Source organism: Oreochromis aureus, linkage group 11, assembly GCF_013358895.1.
Source record: "Oreochromis aureus strain Israel breed Guangdong linkage group 11, ZZ_aureus, whole genome shotgun sequence".
Classification (NCBI taxonomy): domain Eukaryota; kingdom Metazoa; phylum Chordata; class Actinopteri; order Cichliformes; family Cichlidae; genus Oreochromis; species Oreochromis aureus.
Genome location: NC_052952.1, coordinates 27,364,718 through 27,388,356, shown reverse-complemented (window position 1 = coordinate 27,388,356; position 23,639 = coordinate 27,364,718). Strand labels below are relative to the sequence as shown.

Here is a 23,639-nt window from a genome sequence, read left to right as displayed (position 1 = left end):
GTGATGCTGGTGTTTTACATACCGTTAAGACAAGTATGCTTATGTGCTTTCACTATAAATGATGCGTTGCGTTGTAGCAATAAACTTGCGTACTGGCATAAAGGTCTGATATTTACATGAGAAACAACCTGTGTTATAACTGAGAAACATACAGTACTATGCACTAATTGGTTAACATTAATTTAGCCTGCCATTAATCACATTGTGTAAAAGTAAGCCGATCAGAGGGGCCATCTTCGTGCCTCATCTCTCCTTGTTCAAGAGAGGGGTACAAATCTATTATTTCAGGTGGTACTGCTTTCAGGCACCAACCACTTTTGTCCTATAATGATTGAACTTTGTAAATATGTTGCTCACTGATAGTTTCACATGTGCTGTTTTAGATGAATATATTCAATATTAAAATACCAAATTTATGTGTGTAAAATGTGTAAAATGGTCTTTCCCAAAAAATATTGTTTTGTCTGGATGTGTTGTTGTAACCCTGCCCGGTTTAAGTTTCTGTTTATGCTGTGTTATTTATTACACTGCCAGCAAAATACTGACACATACCTGTGTACAGTAAAAATAGCCCCACTGTGGGATGCCTACTGTTGTCCCTTTGAAGTCCTCATCCCCTTTTATTTACTGTTTTTCCAAAAGTTGCAGTTCTTCCATTGCCTCAACATGGATAGGCAACTTGTGTATGTGTTTTGATAGTCAGAAAGATAGCCTTTCAAATACACACTGCATATGTGGTTTGTTGGGAGTGGCAAAGTCTTACTGTGAGCATACAGTATTGACAGACTCTGTGCTGTGACATGAGCTATGTAGCCTCAAGCAATAACACCTGATTGGGAAAGGTTATTTCAGTTCTCTGGAATGCCCACCAAATTAGATTAGCTGATCAAATAAAAATTTAATGTAAATTTAAATAATAAACATAAAGGTAAAGTATAGCACTTATGTATTGTTTTAATGTCCTGAACGTAGGGTGATAGTAACTTTATTTAAACTGCAGGCTTGACTTTGTTGGTCTCTCGTGTCTCTCAAGATCTGTCTACATTATATCTTTTGCATGTCATTTTCATTTTTTCCTTCAAGAGTGCATAAGGTGATGGTGTTAGGATCAGGGGTTACACGGGTCTTTAACATACCAGCAGCTTCAGTTTTTTTTTTTTTTTTTTTTTTTTTAAGATGTTGGAATGAGTAAATGCAGACAGGCAAGCTTTGGCAAGTCTATACAGCCCACACAAAATTCTTCCTTTTGCATTTCCTGCCTATATCACCAGTGCAGAATGGTGAATTTCATGCTGATGTTAACAGTGATGAATAAATTCAGAAGCTTATTTTTTTTGTGCAGTATTTAAAAAATAAAAAATAAAAAAAATTTTATAGCACAAGAAGGAATTAGCTGTCTGGGTGGTAGCATAACACATAAGTGCTGTGTGTCACAGATGATTGCTTGTGGTTTGGGGTTGATATGTTAGTTCTGTGTAATCTCTGTAAAGCAGAAAAGAGCTCAAAATAATTCCAGTTAATTTCAGGTTGTGTCCACACTATTTGTTTATTACTTATCCTTTAACCCATAAACCAACACAAAGCATTTTTTTTTTTCACTTAAGATCCATTTCCTTCGGTTTACACATTGAATTTGTATTACATCTGTTTTGTAGTTGACAGTGAGTACAGGTGGTCAGTACTATATATACAAACCTCCTGCTGCTCATATCAAGCACTTGTTCATGTTTGCTGTTTCCTTATATGATATTGTCTCTTCTTTTGTTTCCATCCAGGGTTCCATCTGGTTCCTCACTTATCCAATATTGTGCCAGAGAGCTGCCTGTTGATCGTGGTGGGCTTGCTGGTAGGGGGAATCATCAGAGGTACTGGTGAAACGGTCCCACCAGTGCTGGACTCTAAATTGTTTTTTTACATCCTGCTGCCCCCCATTATCCTGGATGCTGGCTACTTCCTGCCCATCCGTCCTTTCATGGAGAACCTGGGCACAATCCTGATATTTGCCGTTGTGGGTACTCTTTGGAATGCCTTCTTTGTTGGGGGCTTGCTATATGGTGTGTGTCAGATTGGTACAGAAAGCAGTTCAATCCTTAGCAGAATAGGGCTTCTGCAGTGCCTGCTCTTTGGTTCCATCATATCAGCTGTGGATCCTGTTGCTGTGCTTGCTGTGTTTGAGGAGATCCACATCAATGAGCTCTTGCACATCCTGGTGTTTGGCGAATCACTACTCAATGATGCCGTAACTGTGGTGAGTGACCAACCTGGAGTCTAAGTAGTGCAGTAGACTGATATATATGAGGCAGACATTTTTCAGGAAAACTTTCAGGAAACTTTTTCAGACTTTTTGCATTTGGCATTCTGCTGATTTCTTTACCTGGCATTACAGGGACTAGTCTATACATTTTATTCATACAATGTGTAACCAGCCCAGAGGCCAAATTTATTTTCATGTTAAAAAATAAAAGGAGCTTCACAGTCAGCAAACATGGGAACATTCTGCCAAAACATTCTGTCCTTAGCCCCTTGACTGGATTGACTAAGACATTAGTTCATGTCCTTATCACCCATCATAATCCTGTTTCTTAAACTATTCTCCTACCAATTCATATTCATTAGTTAGTACCTTTTTTGTTATTCACTTTTTCTTCCCTCTTTCTCCCTCTTGTAGGTATTGTACCACCTTTTTGAGGAGTTTTCAGGCATTGGCACGGTGACGTTGGTGAAAGGCTTCCTGGGAGTCATCTCCTTTTTTGTAGTCGCCCTGGGTGGCGTTCTAGTTGGAGTTCTGTACGGGATCCTCGCTGCCTTCACCTCACGCTTCACCTCCCACACGCGCGTCATCGAGCCTCTTTTTGTCTTTTTGTACAGCTACATGGCCTACCTGTCTGCTGAGATATTCCACCTCTCCGGCATCATGGCGTAAGTTTGTTCAAGTCTGGTATATAACAACCCACGAAAACCCCAATGTTATAACACATTGTCAGATTGTGTTCTACTTACAGGATACAGCAAAATTGAATCTCAGTATTACTCTATATATTAAATAAGATGATTCAGTATTACTGTGCAATATCACTGAATTTTGAGTGATTCAAAGTTGTGTAAATTTACAGTAATTGTACCACTGCTAAGTTTAAATTCATGGTACTTGAGTACATCTCATTCCAGTAAAACCTAGTACACATTGTGACCAGTGCAGCAAGACACTAATCAAGCAATTTCCAGTTAAACTGAATGTAAAATTGTCCATGTCCAAGTCTCTAAATACTATAAACTTTGTCACCTTCCACAGCTCCACATGTTAAGAAACTGAAACAAGCAAAACACCAGGTTGAGAGACTTCAGTGATTGGATGGTATTAGTAGGCTGTTGAAACATAGTTGCACTGGTGGTTGGGTGGTGTAGAAACTGCCCCGCTACCAAAAACAGGGGTTGCAGTGGCCTAATCAGAAAAATAAGTAAATAGAATAAAATCGAAATAAAATGATCACTGTCAATAAGACAGTGTCCCATCCTTACTGGATGGGACATATGTTTAAATTCATCCACTTAATCAAGATGACTAGCTTGTCTGGCATTGTGACACGTTTAATTCGCCTGTTAAGAATGAGAATGTCTGAAGTGTATGTAAACCAGTGGGAGATCACCAAATTATATTTAACTGTTTCATTCATTTACAATGTGAATGATTCAGCCTACCTTAGTTAGTAGAAATTAATAGATTTTAACTCTGGTTCTTTAATCCGTCTTTTAATGTCTTTATAGGGTTTTTTTTTTTTTCAGTGTTTTGGTTTTTTTTTCTTATTGTTTGTTTGTTGTTTAAGAACAGTCTGAAACCTGAAGAGGAACCTGACCCATGTTGGCTGTTGGCTAATCAGTGCTGTGGGCGGGACTATCGCTGCCGTAAAGCTGCCAGAATGATGTCTTGGTTTTTTTTGGGGGGGGGGGTTCTCCACGCTCATTGCTTGTACAACTTTACAACAAATGGAGAAACATGTTGAATTGTTCTCACTTCACTCCACTGCACTCTTAGAACCGCAGCCAGCAGTATACTGGCATGGCTACACCTCTGAGCTGACATCTGAAATGACTGATTGGTTGGGGGAAAAACTGAATTTCATCACCCATGGAAACTAGTTACAAAGAAGAAGTTCTTTCTGATACCAACATAGTGTTACATTGAGTGAGGTACTCTTATGTTGTACTGGACCTCTCCTCAGTGTTTAGATGCCATAATCTTTATATATCCTTAACACTGGAAATTATACTTCTTATATTCATTCAGGAAAATTATATTCTATATATAGCCAGTGGTTTCGGAAACTAATCTAATCTAATGCCACCTGAACCAAGCTAGGATTTAGTGGCATGTACAGCATTTTCTGACATACTATTTCATCAGTTCTTGTAGCAATTGATTTTCTGTTTACTTTCAGGCTGTTTAAGATTGCAGTTCTTATTGATGTTCCTGACGGGAGGTGCTGATGCAGTTAGTCGCACCCCTAAGTCAGGAATGATGGATATGTAGCTTCAAGGACAATCCCTTGCCTGCAGCTGTGTTGCCCTTCACCTTAAAATCTGGAAAGAAAGAAAAGAAAAGCCAATACTGAAAGGAAGGAGGAATGCTGACCAGCTGCTGTGGATTATTGAGCATATTTGTCAGTTGCTTTAGGCCCTTTTTTGACACACAAACACTGACTGCATGACTAGATTAGAAGAGGGAAGTGGCTGCCAGACAGGAATTGTGAGATAACTTTGTTTATTTTTCCAAATTAGTGCGTAACTGAACCTCTGAGCTGTTTTTTAATGGTCACTGTTGCTGCCAGCTCAGGAAAACTGGTACTACTTTTAACCATATTTTCCTTTTAAAACATAAAGTGGTTCTGTGTTATTTGACTTTATTGTGGTCAGTAATGTTTTCAATTGGATGACAAACGACACCAAAAACCCCCCACATTAATTGTATTCAGTATATCTAAAAAAAAATCTGTTATTACCATTTCTCTTCCCAGGTTAATAGCATGCGGCGCCGTGATGCGACCCTATGTGGAGGCCAACATATCCCACAAGTCCCACACCACCATTAAATACTTCTTGAAAATGTGGAGCAGCGTCAGTGAGACTCTAATCTTTATTTTTCTGGGAGTAGCCACGGTTGCCGGACCTCACGATTGGAACTGGACCTTCGTCACTGTCACAGTCATTCTGTGTCTTGTTGCACGGGTTATAGGTCAGTTCTGCTTCTGTATTTTTGCACGACTTCTTCAAATATATGCATGAAAGCAAATTTCAAGTGTGACATAGTGTCATGCAACAGAGGAGTAAATTTGTTATATTGCTAGCGTTCAAGGTTGGTTTGCTTTGGCCAGTCAAAGTTTTCGGATTTTGCGTTGAAGTGACTTTGTTTTGTTTTTTTTTGGGGGGGGGGGTTGGCAAAGGAGGTGAATGTGCTACATTGTGATTTGCACAAAAAGCCCACATTCTTAATAAAGGAACTGGGATTAAGTGTTGCCATCATGTGTCATTACACAGCTGTTGGTGGAATCGCCACTGAGGATTTCTCCACTGAGTTGTCACAATTTCTTCTGTTATTGATTTGTCATACTCTCCAGTGTCTACATATATATATGTTGCTGGGGTGGCATTGAAAGTGAAAGAATCAGCGACTGCAGGGTTCTCTCACTATATATATATATATATATGATCAGTCATAAGTCACACACATCTTACTTGGATCATATGATACAGGATCTTGTGATGGAAAGCAGTTTCAAGTTGTTCTTGTCTTGTGATCATTCCAGTGGTTTTTTTGTTTTGTTGTTCTTTTTTTTTTTCCAAATTCATATTTTTTTTTAAATATTTTACACAGAGGTGCTCAATGCTTTAGAGTGTATGCTTTAGCATTTTCAAGTTTTGAAGAGTGTTTTTTTTCTTTTCCTACCCCATTTATGTCACTGCTATAGATTTTCATATTTCGGTGGCTTTGGTTGATTTGTGTTCATGAAAATTACCTAATATTTTCAAGTGGATGTTTTGCCTTCCTCATAAAGCAGAAAAAAGTGCTCACATTAATTCTAATTGACTCTAAGAGGTTAACCAAAAGCTAGAACAGCACAGAAAGATACGGAGAAAGTTAGCTATTCTTCTGAAATCTTCTGAGATTTCCGTACTTTCTTTTTGTTGCGATCTAAAGACACTAGAAAGATTGCATTTACAACACTTACAACATCACTGACATACAAAGCCTGACTAATTTGTACGCTGTTCTTTCCAGGTGTTGTTGGTCTGACCTTTATAATCAACAAGTTCCGCATTGTCAAGCTGACCACCAAGGATCAGTTCATTATAGCCTACGGTGGCCTGCGAGGTGCCATTGCCTTCTCCCTTGGTTTCCTGCTTGAAAAAGATCACTTTCCTGAGAGGGAAATTTTCCTCACTGCCATTATCACTGTGATTTTCTTCACTGTCTTTGTTCAGGTATGACTACTCTATTTATTTATTTATTTATTTATTTATTTATTTATTAATCAGAAAACCCCTCACAAAACTTGTAAACAGTTGGAGTTAGAATTTTGTAAGAAGTTTTAATGAAAATGCATTTTACACTTAAAGGTCACTTTATTAGATATACCAGTTCAGCTGCTTGTTAATACAAATCTACCCAGTCAATCACACGGCAGCAACCCAGTGCATTTAAGCACTGGTCACGATGTAAAGATGACCTTCTGAAATTCATATCTAGCATCAGGATGGTGATTTAAGTGACTTTGAATGTGCCATGGTTGTCAGTTCCAGACAAACTTGGTGTTAACATTCAGAATCAGCTGGTTTTCCCGCATAGCCCTCTCTAAGGTTTACAGAGAATGGCCTGAAAAAGAGAAAATATCCAATAAACAGCATTTCATGGGGCTAAAATGCCTTGTTGATGCCAGAAGTCAGAGGACAATTGCTAGACTGTTTTGAGCTGAAAGGAAGACACCAGTAACTCAAATAACCACTTGCTACAACCAAGGTATACAGAAAACACATGTTAAATCCTAGAGCAGGAATCCACACCAAGTACCACTCCTGTCAGCTAAGAACTGAAAACTAAGGCTGCATTTTGCACAGACTTGCCGAAATTGGACAGTCGAAGATTGGAAAATGGAGTTTGGTCTGAGTCTTGATTTGTGCTGCTGCTGATGGGGTCAGAATTTGGTGTAAATAACGTGAAAGCATTGATCCACCCTGCCTTGTATTAAGTGTTCAGAGTGCTGCTGGTTGTGTAGTGGTGTAGGGGGGGGACATATTCTTGGCACATTCTGGACCCTTAATACCAACTGAGCATCATTTAAATGCCACAGTGAAAAGTGGCTGCTAAGTGTAGATTAGACATCACATCAGTTGTTATCACGATGTGTATTTCTACCCACTCATCTCCATCTCTCAGCAGCATTAATGCTGGTTTGCAAGAGAGCTCCTTTTGGTCTAGTATATTTGCATCTAATACATCTAGTTTGAATGTTTCCTGTACTGTTTGTCTCTCAATTTAGTCTCTCAGAACAAATGTTTTTGCAACCATTCATGCATGCAGAGAATTAAACTAAAAATAAAAATATTTCATAGAACATATTTGCAGAAGGAGGGTTATTACTTCCCCCCCTTAGGAACAAAAGCCTATTTTTATCACACTAGTTCCTCAGCTTCAACTCCTATTTTCTTTTCTCGGAGCTCCTGTTTTTGAAAATGTAATTTTGTGCTGTAGGTGTGTACGCAATACACAAATGCAAGTGAGAAAATCTGCAGATCAAATGCCAAAACTGTGAAGGAGTAACAGATATGGGTTATCTAAAGACATGCAGTTTTGCTCTGAAAGCTTGGTTCTGGAAACATGAATTCAAGATAAAGACACATTCAGTGTTGCGCATGCATTGTGTTTTGTTTATTTTAAGCACTGCGGTGCATCACTTAGCCATGTCAGATAAATCAGTCTCCAGGTGGGATTGTAGGAAGATTTTCAGAGGTAAGATGGCCCCAGACAGGCAGCAACTAAAATAAAACCCTGAAAGCACATTCTCTCGCTTTAAAACTTAGATTTCAAACATATTTTATTCATGCTGCTGGAACTCTGGTTCTGTCGCCAGCACAGACCAGGAGTTTGTAATTAGAAGCCTCTTTTACCTCCAAGGCTTAGTTTGTGTCTGTATCTGCATGAGCATTGTTATTTGGAAGTCTTACTGATATGAAGTGAAAATCTTCATTATTTTATTTGTCAGTCGGCATATGAATGAGATTTCCCTTTTTTGGGTTACTTGTGTTTGTCTCCTAGTGGCCATTAAACTAGGAACTGAGCCCTTACAAGTCTGGATTTATGATCTTGATCATGGCTAAATGTCTAATTTAGTGTCAGTGATGTTTTAATTGGCATGACTGTTTATTCAAGATGGCCACGTGAAACTAGTTAGTTTGGTAGGACATTCATGATGTTTATAATGTAGTTAAATGTTAAGCTACAGTACAGAGAGTGTTATATTTCTGTAATTATGAGCAGGCATTGTTACAAGTGTAGAAAGATGATAAAATTCACTCAGACTAAAAATAATGGATCTTTTGTTCAGGCTCAGATGGCAAATTGTTAAAAAATATAATCAGTCTTATTGCGCCAGTCTGACATTGATTAGCTGTGCCAATGAGGTGAAAGTGCAGCATTTTAATCAAATCGCAAGTTCCCTGAAGAAAGGAGTGTCATCTTTGAAAGTTCTTGTATATTAGTCCTTATATAAGTATGGAATAAACATGAGGTGATAAAGGCAAAGGCTCCTGTGCATACATGCCTGTATTATTAAACAGCTTGAATCCTCTGTCATCCAGTTTATGCCATTACTGTTAACCAGATGGCTGTCTTAATCTGTTTAATAAGCAGAATGATACATTCAAGCTGCCGAGGTGCAGAGCGGTGCAATCATGCCATATAATAACATAAGAACATTTCCAGTATAACTAAGTGAAAGTTCATTAAGAGAATGAAAGATGCTGATGTTTGTTTCTGTTTTTTGTCTGAGTTATTTCTCAATGTTGGCAGTTTAAAAAGCAGATACATTTACATACATGAAAACAAACATTATTAGTCATTATTATAAGACGGGGAGGATGATGGGAGACCCGTACAGAAGACTTGTTTGTGTTATGCAAATTTTTAGCTCCAATTTTACATTTACTATGTAACAAACTAGTTTTGCATGATTTTGTTGAAATCTGGGACTTCCTGTACATTGCAAAATATTATGTGCTGTGGGATTTTCTAACAAATGTGCATTGTAATACTACTCAGCCTTCAGCTGATTTCGGTAACCAGGACTGATCTGATTTAAAAAGTGTGGAGCTTCTTCATGACTTTGACAAAGAGATGCAGAAATGTTAGAAAAACACTACAATATGTGTTAATTGTTTGAACAGACAGGTAGATATGCATATATTTCTGTCTTTACCACGTTAACCACTGTTGGGAGGTGTGTACATTGCATAATGTTTTGTTCCCCTTATCCTCCTTAAAGGGGATGACCATCAAACCCCTGGTGGAGCTGCTGGCGGTGAAGAAAAAACAAGAGGCCAAACGCTCCATTAATGAAGAGATCCACACCCAGGTACAGCCTTCAGCCATTCACAGCAGTCAACTGTCAGTTGCAGTGATTGCACAGACATATGACTCAAAACCTTTTGGTATGTATTTGACAAATGCTGGAATTATTTGAACTAGTGGAACTTCAGTTCAATGCAGTTTTATTTATGTAGCACCAAACAGTCACCTCGAGCCACTTTATGTTGTAAGGAATGTGTGCAGCATCCACCCAACCATCAATCAGTCCTTTTTCTTGGCTGCTTATCAAACTTGGGGTCAGTGGGATCTAGAGCCTATCACAGCTGTGGGTGAGAGGCAGTGTAAAACCTGGACAGGTCACCAGTCCATATAAGAGCTAACACAGAGAAATAGATATCCAGGCACCCACACAGCCACACCTATGGGCAAATTGCAATCACCACTTAAGCTAACAAGCATATGTTTGGCAAGAAAGGTGTTACACATTCCTTTCAGTGGTTATGTAATATCCTCCTGAGAGCTGAGGGGAAAAAAAGAAGAAGGATCTTCCCACTGAACTTTTTTTTGTTTTGTTTTGTTTTTTTTGTAATTTCCTGCCTCTTTGGAGCTAAAAGAGGCCACCCAAACACATGAGAAAGCCGAGGATGTCCTCTATTTAGTACATCAGGACTTGGTAGGGTAGCTCAAATAAGTCAAAAGATATAGACCAAAAACAAATGCCCATTAGAGAGGACATAAATGAATAGCCTGGTTCTCAGGAGGATATGTGAAATGCTTTTCAACTGATGAGGCCTCTGAGGTCGTTTAGGTTTTCAAACTTTGGTCGTTGCTCCCACCTACTGACGGTGTGGTGGTACTGCATAGTTGTATAGCATGTTTGATGCACACTTGGATCATAAAATTCGTTTTTGGTGACCCATACTATAATACCAACACTTTCATTGTTCTTGACAATGACAATAAATAAATACTACTACTTTGGTAGTACAGTTATTCTGCTTTTTTTTTTAACTGTCTGATTTAAGTGAAACCCATCACATCCAAAAGCATGTCTGGTATCTGTAGGTTTTGATACTCTAGAAATTTTAACCGCAGTGGTCCACTGACCTACTGTTAAAGTCATTAACCCATCTCAGAAAATTAGACTGCACATGAGCAGACACACAAACATGCACACAGGCATCTATGAGTCACCAGCTCTTGATGCAAATGAAGCAGGCAGCCTTAATGGCTTGCCCTTCACTGTAAAACACCAGAGGTTAGATTCACTGAAGTGCTTGAGGAAACTCCGCGCTAAGTTATATGGTGGCAAATAATCTGCATACTAGCCCATTTTCTGCCATCTCCATTGTGTTTGGTTGCTTTTCTTCATTTGCCAGTACACTGCTGCTGGGATACATTTCTCAGCTTGGCAGTGGTATCAGAATGTAAATGATATTCTGTTTGTATAACTATAGAGCTGAAAAGGAAAATATCACCTTGAGATGGTAAGATTGTTTTCTGAAGATATTCACTGCATAATGTGGTGTGGTCATAAAGAGTTAAATCGGACACCGTGTACTGGTTTCTTTATTGAGGTGTTGAATAGACATAAGCTGGTCTAAGGAGAAACCCCACAGTTAGGGAGTTTGTAGCTGAAGAACAGTACAGAATGGATCCCTATATATTGATCTTTTCATTATTTAGCATCCATTGCTGCCGCTTTTAAAAATGAGACCTTTTAACCCCCACAGTTCGGGACAGTCTTTATGTGAATCAGTCACTCCTGACAAAGCAGAAGTAGATTGCACAGTTCTGCTTAATGACTTGTTCCCATGGCAACACCGACTGTCAGACTGTCATCTGCAGGCTTAGTCAGAGCACTGGTCTGATTGGCGAGCCAGCTGCAGTCTGAGCAACAAATCCATCGGTGTGTTTCTTCAGTTCTCTGAGCAGGCACGGTGCCACTGTTAATAAATTCTGTCAAATCAATCACCTGCCTGCTGCTGCTGGTCATATCTCATAGATTCTGTTTTAACCTGAATTGTCTGCTGCGATGATGATGATGATGATGATGATAATGATGATGATGTCGGTCTAATCTCAGAAGGTGTTTACAACAAGTGTAACAGCAGTAATGCAAGAATTACAAGATGTAGCTGAGTATTGAGTGTAGTATAAGAGTGAATGTAATCATGGTTACACGACAAATACTTTCACATTCAAGTGGTAAACTGTAGATAGAGGGATGGGAAATATAGAAACTTGCAATTGTGACTTACATAAAAGAAATTTGCTTTAAATCCAGTAAATGTAATATGTTCCTTTGGATGTAATTTATAATAGATGGAGGGTTGCTCTTTGCGTCTTTGCACCACTCTGAGCCCGTTTTATTATACATGAGACTTCTCCCCAGAGAGGACTGGGGTCAGTAGAGTCCAGAAAGTCTGATTCATTCTGGAGTACAATTTTAAGGCTCTTCAACAACTATTGTGGCTTTTTCCCATCCCCAGTTCCTTGACCACTTACTCACTGGCATCGAGGATATCTGTGGACACTATGGACATCACCACTGGAAGGACAAGTATGGATTTTAAAGAGAATCAGTCTGACATAACATTATTAATTTTATAACTCAAATATAGCTAACTGTAACAATATTTATCACAAATTACTTGTATGTATCGACTAGTTTGAAATATTTAATAGTTGCTCTTTTTTTGGCCTTGGCCTCTTCTTCATCTAATTACAACATATTTATTTATGTCAATAAATGCAGAAATGTTGTTGCCAGTAATTAATTCCTGTATTTCCCTCTTTGTCTCCGTCTTAATTTTTCGCTCCCTTCTTCCTTTCAGACTGAACCGCTTCAACAAGAAGTATGTGAAGAAGTGTCTGATTGCCGGCGAACGCTCCAAAGAGCCGCAGCTCATTGCCTTCTACCACAAGATGGAGATGAAACAGGCCATTCAGCTGGTGGAGAGTGGAGGGGGAATCAAGCTGCCTTCTGCTATGCCTTCCACTGTTTCCATGCAGTAAGTGCTAAACAGCATCGTGCTCAAAGTAATTCTTTGTGTGTGTGTTTGTACATAATTATCCATTTTTTTTTAAATACATTTTTAGCCTATTTTTATTATCTTTTGGATTTGCGCATAGCTTTGAAGTTGGGAAGACTGATGACAGGCAAATGGCTCATGCTTAAATGACCACTGATGCATTGCAGATTCTTTGCTAATACTTTTGTATAAACAACACCTTCTCTCTTGTTTTTCTTCTACCAAGTAACGAGGAGTGTTTGGTAACTGTAAAGGTGGATAGTTGTATTATCCAAGAAGGATAAGCAATCAGTGATAAATCGCTAAATGAATCCTTGACCAGTCTTAATTTCTAGTGTAAGTGACTCTAATTGTGAAATGGTGTGTGCACAGTAGGAAACAGTACCGTAGTATGAACACAAAGGGAAATCCTTTGTGTTATGTTGTGCGTTTTTTACAGAAAGATAAGTAGCTGTGCTTTATCAAATGTGTCTAATCTTTAGGCATCATCGATGTGTTTATACACGTTTAAGTTGTGTAACTGTTGTGCTATACAAACACTCTGTTATTTCTTTTATCCCCCGTCATTGTCAGGAACATCCAGCCCAGGCCTCCTACCAAGCCTGCAGCAGAGCGAGCTATTCCACAGCTGTCTAAAACCAAAGAGGAGGAAATCCGGAAAATCCTCAGGACCAACCTTCAGAGGACACGACAGAGGGTAACTTTGCTTACTAATGAATAGTTGGACGCTTTATTGATCTGTTCATTTGCCATTTGTATGAAAAATTGGCTTTGTCTCACTGGCAGTTAAGCATTCCATAATAAGTGTTGTTTGGTGCTCACAGGGGATCTCCCTCCCATTAGTTTATAACATATTTATTGATTTTTGAGATAGACTTGGAGTTAAAATAATTAGTTCTGCACATTTTTTTTTTTTTTTTTTTTTTTAAGACGCAAAATTAATTTATTTAGTTTGGTAAAGAATTTTATTACAGTTCTGATCATAACCTTAAATGTGCAGTGATGTTTGCAGGACTGCAATCTCTTTAATGTGTGTTCATGTGTCTGTCTTTCTCAGCTGCGCTCGTATAACAGACATACACTGGTGGCCGATCCTTACGAGGATGGACTCAGCGATTTATTCCTAAAGAAGCAAAAGATGTTTCAGATAGAGAAGAAGGTAATTTTCAGTTTTTGAAATCGAATTTATTCACATACTGTGGTCAGAGCTGAACAAACATTTGCTAGAATAAATAAATCTGTATTGAAGAAAGCAGCCTATTGTGACTCGAAGTATATTTCATAGAACCAAAGGAGCAGTTTTTCTACCTTTTTTTTTTTTTTGTACTGTGTAGCCAACAGTAAAATGATTCAACTAAAACTATGATTTGAGTTTTAATTAGAGTCCACCCTCATTCTCTTAAATTAATTTTCCTGTCACAAATAGGAGCTGATTGATTCTCACAGTTGAGTGGCTCTGTGATTATTTTCATTTTAGCCAGCCTGTAATTAGATAATAAAAATAGACTCCTATTTAGGCTAAATTGAATGTGCTAGAAGTTACTGTAGGCTCAAGATGATGTCTGCAGAGTTTAATGAAGCGACACATAATTTTAATAAAGTTTCTGTATAACATTGATTAATGATGTCTTTATCTCTGAGCTGTTTCAGTTTAGTTGCTGTATTTTCCAACCAATTACATGAGACAGAGACTGGATTTCTTGCCATCTGAGTTTTGTACATTACTGATTTTGAATGTTTAGATATAGAACTGTGCAAAAGTCTGAAGTCACCCACGTTTCTTTGTTTTGCGTACAAGGAGCCAGGCTTTATTGTATTTTTTTTTTTTTCCCCCAAAGTGATCTTGAACAATAGTTCTCCAGCCTTTCTAAAGGTCTTACAAAGTTTCTTTGAAAATTGTTTGCTTTTCCACCCATTTTGTTTTACCTCACTATTTTCAGAGCAGTGTTTGTTTTTTTTGTTTTGTTATTTGTGTGTTGTAAGCTGCTTAACACTGAGGGATGAATCATTCAGGCATAAAAAAGCACCTAACTCGAGGGATGAACCAGTGTTGTGTCTGCACATACCAGACAACTTAGCAAATAACCAGTTTTAAATTGTATTTTTATGCATTAAAGGCACTAGCAGCCTGTCACAAAAACGCATAATTTTTTTCCTTTTTTATTTTGTTGAATCTGTGACAAATGGAAAATTTAATACAATTTGACAGACGGGGTGATTTCACAAAGGGATATTAGCCAGAAAGTTGGCACGGCTCAGCCTGTTGTGCAGAGTGTCCTTAAAAATTAAGGAAACTGGACAAGTGGAGGACAAAAAAACTGCCTATACCAGATAAGCAATATCTGAAAGTCATGTCCTTAATAAATAGGAAAGAATTCAGCAAAGACCTGAGAAAGAACCTAAGAGATGCATCTGGCCCTTCAGTTAATCTATCTACTGTTTGCTAAAGCTTCATCAGAAATGGTCTCAGAGGAAAGAGGGGTTGTCATGAGCCCAAAGGAAAGATAGTAGGGAGAAAAGGCTGAGGTATGACAAATTACACTAGGACTGGGCTGAACATCATTGGCAACAGGTGTTCTGGAGTGATGAATTTAGAAAATGTTTGGATCAAATCGTTGTCGGTACGTATGGAGTAGCAGTGAGTGTCGACAGCCTGTAAAGCACAATGCAGGCTTTGTCATGGTTTGGGGCTAAATTTCAGGCAGTTGTGTTGGGCAAAATTGATGGAATTATGAATGAAAAGTACCATCAGATTTTGATCCAGCATGCAATATTATATACAAGGCATCTGATTAGCAAGAGCTTCATTTTTAAGAATGACAATGATTCTAAACATACTGCCATTGCAGTAAAAGCATTCCTGGAGAGAAAAATACACAGTGGCACACTGTCAGTGATGGATTGGCTGTCCCACAACCTGAATATTAATATTATTGAAGCAGTGTGGGATCACCTTTAAAGATAACAGCCAAAAAATCCAGCCAACATGCAAAGAAGAGCTTTGAATGTCCTGCAAGAAACGTGGAGAACTGAAAAGCTCTTAAAGAAATTACAAGAAAGCTTTCTTAAGAGGCTTTAGTCAGTGCTAAAGAAGAAAGGTGGTCATAGCAAATATTCACTTTCAGGCTTGTTAGAATTGTACAAACTCCATTTTTGTCTTTATAAACTGTATTTTCATGCATATTTCCATGTTTCAATAAGTGTTGCACCCCTTTTCTATGGCCAGTTTTTGACACTTGTACAATACTGTATTATAAGTTTTGATTGATTACATGGAGAAGGCTAAACCATCCCACACCAACAATATCTCTGTTTTTTTTTTTTTCCTAGTTAAAGGAGATGAATACCTACCTGACGGTCCCTGCCCCTCCCCCTGATTCCCCGACCATGTGCAGAGCCAGACTGGCCTCAGGTAAATGCAGCGATGTATGAATCATTCTTAGCTCCAGCCAAATGAAAACACTAGGTAGTCTCAACCATCTTACTTCCAGGTACCTCCTGAAATAATATAAGAAAATGTCTATAATGGGACACAGAAGATTCAGAGATTGTATTTCGTTAGGGTCACACGATACCATTTGCAGAGCAATAAAGGCCATAGAAACACTATTACCGTTCCCAGCTGCTGCAACAGATAGTTCCCCACTAATGGAAATGTGTTTGCATGTGCCAGCCAGCATGTAAAACAATCTGTGGTTTTATTTTAGGCAAACATACTGATTTCAAACCTGATCAGGTGCAAAAAGGAAACAAAATGTGTTCAGGTATGTTGTGAGTGTAGAGAAGATTAATCGTAAGCCGTGATATCACATGAGCAATTCTAACACGCATGTGTCAGTTACCCTGCTTGTAAACACTCAGTAATCATTACTAATGATGTGACTCATTACTAAACTGATAAAAGCCACGTACAGGTGATTTATTGTAGTCAAGCATATTGGAGTTGAGCATGTTACATGTTGAGGAGCTTCAGTTCGTGTTCTTCACTTTAACTGAAAGTTGGCATGTGCTGCACCTTTAAATGATCATGACTAACTTTACCCTATTTTTTGTTACACTAGAAATAATGGGAACGGTCCTAAACCCTGTTGTTGTGTAGTTTTGTGCAGTGATTCTGTTGCCCTTAATATTTGTTCATCCACTTGTACATCCCTTGTTCATGCATGCGTGTGTGATATTATATCCCTTTTAAAGGCTGGTGAAATAAGTTGAAATCCCTGATATTCTACCTGTGTCCTGCTTATAGACCCGCAAGCCTACAGCATTAAGCCTGCATTGAACAAGGTGCCCATGATCCAGGTAGACCTGGCCTCTCCTCAGTCTCCAGACTCAGTTAATCTGTTGGATGAGTTCGGACAGGCTAACCAGCAGGAGGAGGAGGAGCAGGGCCTGATGATGAAGCCCCCGTCGAGGCCACGGGAAGGTAAAAAGCCGGGTGAAGAGGATGAAGCAAAAGATCAGCAGAAATTAATGAGGTGTCTGAGCGACCCTGGTCCCAGTGCAGACGAAGATGAGGATGGGGCCTTCCTCCCCTGAGACAACAGGCCAGTTATGTAACGGTCAGGCTGCAGCCCTCCTTTACTAGTTAGAGGGAAGAGGGCTGCTTCACTGCTCTGCTCTAAATTATCTCTTTGGTTCAGAAACCAAACAAGCCAAAACTGCAAATACTGTATGAACGGGAAACAAAAAGCAAAAGGAGAGTTCCTGAGAACGGCGGGGGGAAGAGCCATTCGTTTGTTATTCTCATTGCTCTTTATTTTATTAGGTAGCAGTGGTAGAGCGACAGCTGGAGTCGCTATGTGAGGGATGGTGGAGGGTTTTGATGACAGTCTGAGACATTCAGGAAAGAACTATGCATTACCAAAGGTTTGGACTGTTCCAGTTTCAGACGATGTTGTTTTTACTTTAGCGTCAGACTGTTTTTCCGTCTTGATGATAGCGTGGTTGTTAGTTTTATGTTTGGTCATGTTTTTACGGCTTCTGTCTTCAAAAAACACGTTCTCACTTGCTGGGTAAGCCACAAAAATGACTTCAGCCTAGTTTTGACTTTTATTGCACTCAAGTTTCTCGCTGTCATTCTGTCACTTGAAGTTCCTGGGTATCCAATCGTTTAGATTGCAGCTTTTTAGAAATCTCTAGGCCTTATTTGATGTCAAACCTTTTCACTTGGTGCATTTTTAAAAATTGTATCTGTTTTTTATGACATATTTTAATTTCAGGGACGCAAACATCTGTTTGTAGGTTTGTAGGTTATGGGTTAAAAGCTGGATGTTTTTTAGTCACCGTGTAAACCACAGTTGTTTTCCTGTCTGTTGAGCGACTTTATGGGGTCTACAACACCTACAAACCTGAAGTTTAGGCCGTAAAGCAGTACAGATGTTTTGATCTGCCAGTATACATATTAATTCACTACCCAAGTTAAATCACATATTGTCATATCCTTATATGCATGTTTTATGTTTAGTTTATAAGACCCTTTAAAACTCACTCATCCCATCAGCTTTCACACTACTCATATTTTAGACCTCCAAATGTTTTTTTGTAGACCTTTAACTTTTCTTTTTTTTTTTTTTTGTAACTGACCTCGTGGAGAAGCATTTTTGCCTCGCATTATTGTTGAGGATATAACAAGAGTTGAGACTCGAGGGTTAGTTTGTACAGAAATCAGTCCATGCCTCCTAAGCTTCTTTAAAAAGCTAAGACTGCAGGCATGTCATGGCAAAAAAAAAATAAATCAAACTCTATGCAGCTCTGTAACAAATTCAGACTAAACATAAAATGCTATATTAATGAATACCATTCATAAATTATGGCTTATACACATCATTGCTGAAGGCAAAGCTAAAATCTAACCCTGGCATTAAGACAGTCTTTACACTTAACTAGAGTTTTTGCACATCTGAGCAAGACTGAAACATTACCTGCAGGCATGAAAACAGAGTCTAGTGTTTCTTTGATATTCTTTATGGTTGAACAGTGTGTTTGTAAAATACGTCCACATCTTTTTACAGAGCTACTCAGTGATTTGGAATATATAACATTAGTTATTTAAGTTACTGATGCGATAAATTGCTGATTCCTGCTTGTCTGGTTAAATTCAATAAAAGGGCAGTGGCCGATGCCACAGTTATTAGACGTGGGTGAAAGAAAAACTCATGGGTTTAAAATCACATCGCTTGAATCGAGTGATGAATTCGGCATTGAAAACAAGTGAATTAACTGAGTGAGTGTATCACTGTTCTAGGTTGTTTTCTTGGTATTATTAACAACTGAACCCTTTTTGAGGTTCTTACAACCACAAACCTCACGTTACACCCGAGGAAAGAATAAAAGCGCCTGACTGTCCTTAGCTCCTCCTACGATCATCTGCAAACTTCTAGATGTGGTTACTGTAGCAGGGGATCACATGCACTCATCTGAATGCGTGTGAAAGGGAGTAAATCTCAGCATAGCTACACCGTTGAGTTTGGTTCTCTAAAATCAGTTACAGCTCACACAGACCTTTAAACATCTCATTTCCCTGTTTCCTGACTAAATTGAATTTCCCTTTGCTCTGAAATGTCAGCATGTCTGTTAGACTATCAGGAGATATGTGGTGAAAATGTCAACAAGGATGTGGTCAAAGACCAAAGAATTGTACCAGAACCTGGAACTGAAATGACTTGCAGAACAACCCTCCAACCTCCTCTTTTTAAAGTTCCCTTAAAGGCTGTAATATTTGCACGTAGCTTTTATGGCCGTCTAAATTGGTGTTGAACTGAAATTGCTGAAATCCTGAGAGCCATTTCTCTACATCTCTTTATCATCGTCCCAGGTGATCTATGTTTTAGCAACTTAAAGGCAATTTGCTCTTAACCCTTTACTACTTTGCAGAGTCTGACTATTAGATTTTAGGAAAGCTGCAGCAAGTAATATATTTCTAAAAGCACTACTACTTATTAGTATGTTTAACTGTTGAGATGCAAATCAGGTCCCAGTGTTCAAATTCTGTCTAATTAAAACATGCTCACAATACCTGTGCATGTGATCAAGCAGAGGGAAGCCAAAGGAGGCACATTTACATCCTACAAAAGACGCCACATCATTGATTATTATATTGTATTGTTATATTATTCCAAAGAGTTGAATTTCTCCAGGAAAAAAAAGAAAAAAAAAGAGAGAAACCTTTATTTTTCATACCAAATGCATATTTTGGGCAAATGTTATCACACTCCATGGAGGGTAATGTTTGGTGCAGAAAACTTTAAACTGAAGCCATACAGCCTGTAGAAGAACCTATTTTATTGTAACCATATATATATATTACAAAACATCATGTAATGATCACGCTTGCCTTTGTTTTGCTTGTTGCACAAACAAAAAAACAAAAGACCTTTATAGTTAAACTGCCTGTTTTCTTCACAATTTTGCTTCTTGTTCACTGAATGTTTTTCTACACTGATAAATCGATCATCAAGCGGTGCGTGAGCAGAGCCGGATGTTTGGGATTGATGCCATTTGTTCTTGTCAGCAAGTTTATGCAGAAACTACCAAGCAAAACTTCATCACACTTCATGCAAAGAGGTGGAGTGTGTGCAAAGTACAAATGTTCGTACAAGTTTGGTGAGATCGGGATCGTTGTTGTGTAATCCATCTTTGTTCTTTGCAGAGGACGTGCTGTCCGAGTGTCCTCCTAGATTTAAGTTGTGGTGTTGAATTTACAGAATCAACACTGTTGGCTCGCCAGTGTTGATTTCATATTTTTCTTTTCTTTTCATATTTCTGTGTTCTCTGAAACACACCATGTGCTTTATTTGTTCTTTTAAAGCGTTGTTTTTATGAGCTTATTCCAGTGTGAAAGTTTTTATTGTAAGTATTGTATCTGATGTTGTGCACTGCATCACTTCATGTGGTTTTCAGAAGGCTGTACTGTGGGTTTTCTCCATCTTATGTTTACGTGTACCAGGAGTTTAGAAGCATTTGTCACCTGTGCTTTGAAAGGTGGAGTTGAAGCTTTACAGCGTAGGAATGGGCTGACTTCCTTCAAAGTATAAGTAAAGCTTTATCACTCACTCGGTGTTCCAACCAACAATCAACCAAATTAACCTAAAGGCTCCAGTAACTTTTGCATGCTTTTTTACCCCCTGAATAGTTTTGTGTTTTTCTTGATCTCCAGGCAGCTATTGGTTTCTGTTCATTGACAATATCTCAGATATCTGTGAAATCTTCAGCTCAGTCACTCCAAAGGTCAAGTCAGCATCCGCATCTCATAGATTTTTGAAATGCACTAATATAGTGGAGATTCCTCCCATTCAACATATCTGTTGGATCTTATGTTAGTATTGATGGATATTAATGAAGATTTGACAAGAAGGGGCAGCACAATAAATGTAAGCACTAATTTGGTTATGACTACATGGGCTAAGACATGCTAAAACACTGGCCGTCGAAGTACTCCTAACATTTCACCAGCTGGGCAGTATGAGGCTGACTATTATTAAAGGCAGTCATCTGAGAATGACACACATGTTCCTGTCAGCACTGTAATGACATCCAGTGGCATTACATCGCCATCCAAAGACTGTTGTCGTCTTCATTCGTGTTTACTAGGCTCTGTTGTGTGTCACTATTTTATGCTGAGCACTTTAGTCAAGCGGTACCTTTATCTTTTAACACAAACATTACAGACGGAGCAATAATGATAGTGATGGAGTGTACACGCTGTGTGCGATTGTCAGCCGAAACGTCACAGGATAAAGGAATGTACTTTTTGAAGGGCCTTATTATTAGGGATGGGTTTGATGTTCTTAGTCTTCAAACAGAGAAGCTGGAAACGGTGGATTATAATTCCCTTTTAATTCATTTGTTTATTTTGTGTCAGTCATTCGTTTGATGTTTTCAAATGGAATTTTTGCATTGATTAAAGGTTATTTTTAATTTTATATATATATGAATGATATTATGGAAAAATATAGAATAGCAGATTTTATTATATGATGTACAAATCTGAATCTTAAGGATGTCATGTGTGCACTTTCTTGTTGAATAATCTTTAGCTTTCAGCATTCCATTGTAATGACCTGTAAAACTAACAACTGGTAAATAAAACCACATCTGAAAGTATATACAAGATTAAAAGTTTACTTTATGACACACCTGAGTCTGACTCATCATTTAAAGAGTTAGTTGTTTTTTTTTTTCTCCCCTCCTGAATGGCTTTTTACACTTTGGTAGGCACACCTTGCTAATACCAGGGTTAAACTTTCTTAATTCTTCATTTTGGGCCACGCTGACATGATGGCGTCACACAGTTGCTGCAGATTTGTCGGCTGCACATCCGTGATGTGAATCTGCTGTTCCGCCCCATCCCAAAGGTGCTCTATTAGATTGAGATCTGGTGACTCTGAAGGGTATTCAGATACACTCAACTCATTTTAAAATCCAAGGAACCAGTTTGCGAGGACTGCATGTTTGACATTGCTGCTTTGTGGAGAAGATGGGTACACTGTGGTCATAAAGGGATGAACATGATCAGCAGCGTTATTCAGGATTTTTGCATCACCAACACCAGCCTGAAGTGTTGGTACAAGGTAGGTTGGATCCCTGTATCGTGTCATTTTATGCCACATTCTGAACCTACCGTCCCAATGTCACAGAACACACTGAGACTTCTTAGATCAGGCAACGTTTTTCTGATGAACCCATATGAATCGTTGCTTCAATTTCCTGTTGTTACCTAACAGGAGTGACACTTGGTGTGATCTGCTGCTGCTGTCTTGTGTATTCAAAGATGCTCTTCTGCACACCTTGGTTGCCACTTGTGGGTTTTTTGTTTAGTTCAAAGCAGTCCAGCCATTCTCCTCTGACCTCTGACAGGAACCAATACCAAATATAAGTAACTCAAAAAGTTCTGCTTGTTTGATCTTTACTTAAAGTTTAGCTCTCTGAACTAGAAGACATGAAAGTGGATTCGCTGTCATCTACTGACATGTCTGTTTGCTTTCTGAGCAAAAGAATTATTACATCATTGCTCTGCACTGCTGCGATACATTAAAAAAAAATAAGAACTTGACGAATATATTTAAATACTAATACAGTGTTTATCTGGTTTGTAAAGTCTTAACCTGCAAATTTCAATCAGCAACGACAGGTGAGTGCAGTGGATTAAAGTCCTTCTAAAATGTAGTGGATAAGTCATAAGCTGAAGTTATTCCAATCAAGTAAAACTGCCACAAAAATACAACTGCTACTGAAGCAATTGTGTGAAAGGGATCAACATAACTCCCTTGCTGGATCGTTACACTAGTTTGAACGTGCAATAACCTTTGTTAGCCAGAAGGGGAGTGCGCTTCATCTTATAATTAAAATAAAGTCAGACAGCAGTCAGACCAAACACTGTCCCAAAAGTAAAATATAAAGGGGATGAGTTGGATTTATATATCTTGGAGACATTTTATAATTGGATACTTGGATGCTGAGTCTAATAAACTCGGAATGAACTGTCTGCCTTGTTAAAACGTAATGGTATTACTCGGGTTGGCAGTGCTGCAGCTCGCTTGTTGGGAGATCCAGAGAGAAAGCTGCAGACGCTGTAGCGATAGTTTGTTTATTCAGTCTTTATATCTGTTAAATGGAAAATCACAGTGACTCGTGTGCTTCTTAACTAGCTTGGCCTGACAAACACATTTACTCTGTAATACTTGCTGAACGGATATGCTCTGTTCATCATAACCACCCATTAAAATTGATGGCATTTGTCGCATTCTATCAATTTTCAGCAGAGACGCTTAGTTGCCAAGTTAATTTTACATCTGAAGAGTCTGATTTGAGACTCCAATTACTGGAACTTTTGTTGGCTTAAAAATCCTCTTTGTATTTAAATTTGCTGGCATTTAGCTGAAACTCATCCAGAGGAATTAATGGTCAGTCAACAATAAGATAAGCTTAAATTCCCAGATCACCGATGTTACAAACAAACAAGAGTTAAGCTCTTCTGTCCAAAGAATCAGTGACGGAAAAGAAACCGAAGGATGATGTGTGTGGAGCAA

At 38.5% G+C, this 23,639-nt stretch overlaps 1 protein-coding gene across 2 annotated transcripts in view; it reads left to right on the top strand.

Moving 5' to 3' along the window:
• The window catches only part of slc9a1a (solute carrier family 9 member A1a), a 29,730-nt gene extending 7,986 nt beyond the window's left edge, over positions 1 to 21,744 (top strand). The window contains exons 2-13 of one of the 2 annotated variants that reach the window (XM_039619451.1): positions 1,776 to 2,248; positions 2,669 to 2,919; positions 5,013 to 5,230; positions 6,275 to 6,477; positions 9,534 to 9,623; positions 12,070 to 12,140; positions 12,415 to 12,591; positions 13,186 to 13,309; positions 13,670 to 13,771; positions 15,943 to 16,024; positions 16,320 to 16,376; positions 16,859 to 21,744. In XM_039619451.1, the coding sequence (XP_039475385.1) occupies positions 1,776 to 2,248; positions 2,669 to 2,919; positions 5,013 to 5,230; positions 6,275 to 6,477; positions 9,534 to 9,623; positions 12,070 to 12,140; positions 12,415 to 12,591; positions 13,186 to 13,309; positions 13,670 to 13,771; positions 15,943 to 16,024; positions 16,320 to 16,376; positions 16,859 to 17,148 (2,138 nt within the window). In that variant the 3' untranslated portion in view covers positions 17,149 to 21,744. The remainder of the gene's footprint in view (positions 1 to 1,775; positions 2,249 to 2,668; positions 2,920 to 5,012; positions 5,231 to 6,274; positions 6,478 to 9,533; positions 9,624 to 12,069; positions 12,141 to 12,414; positions 12,592 to 13,185; positions 13,310 to 13,669; positions 13,772 to 15,942; positions 16,025 to 16,319; positions 16,377 to 16,858) is intronic. The other variant, XM_039619452.1, reaches the window with a different exon arrangement.
• Positions 21,745 to 23,639: the final 1,895 nt, after the last annotated feature.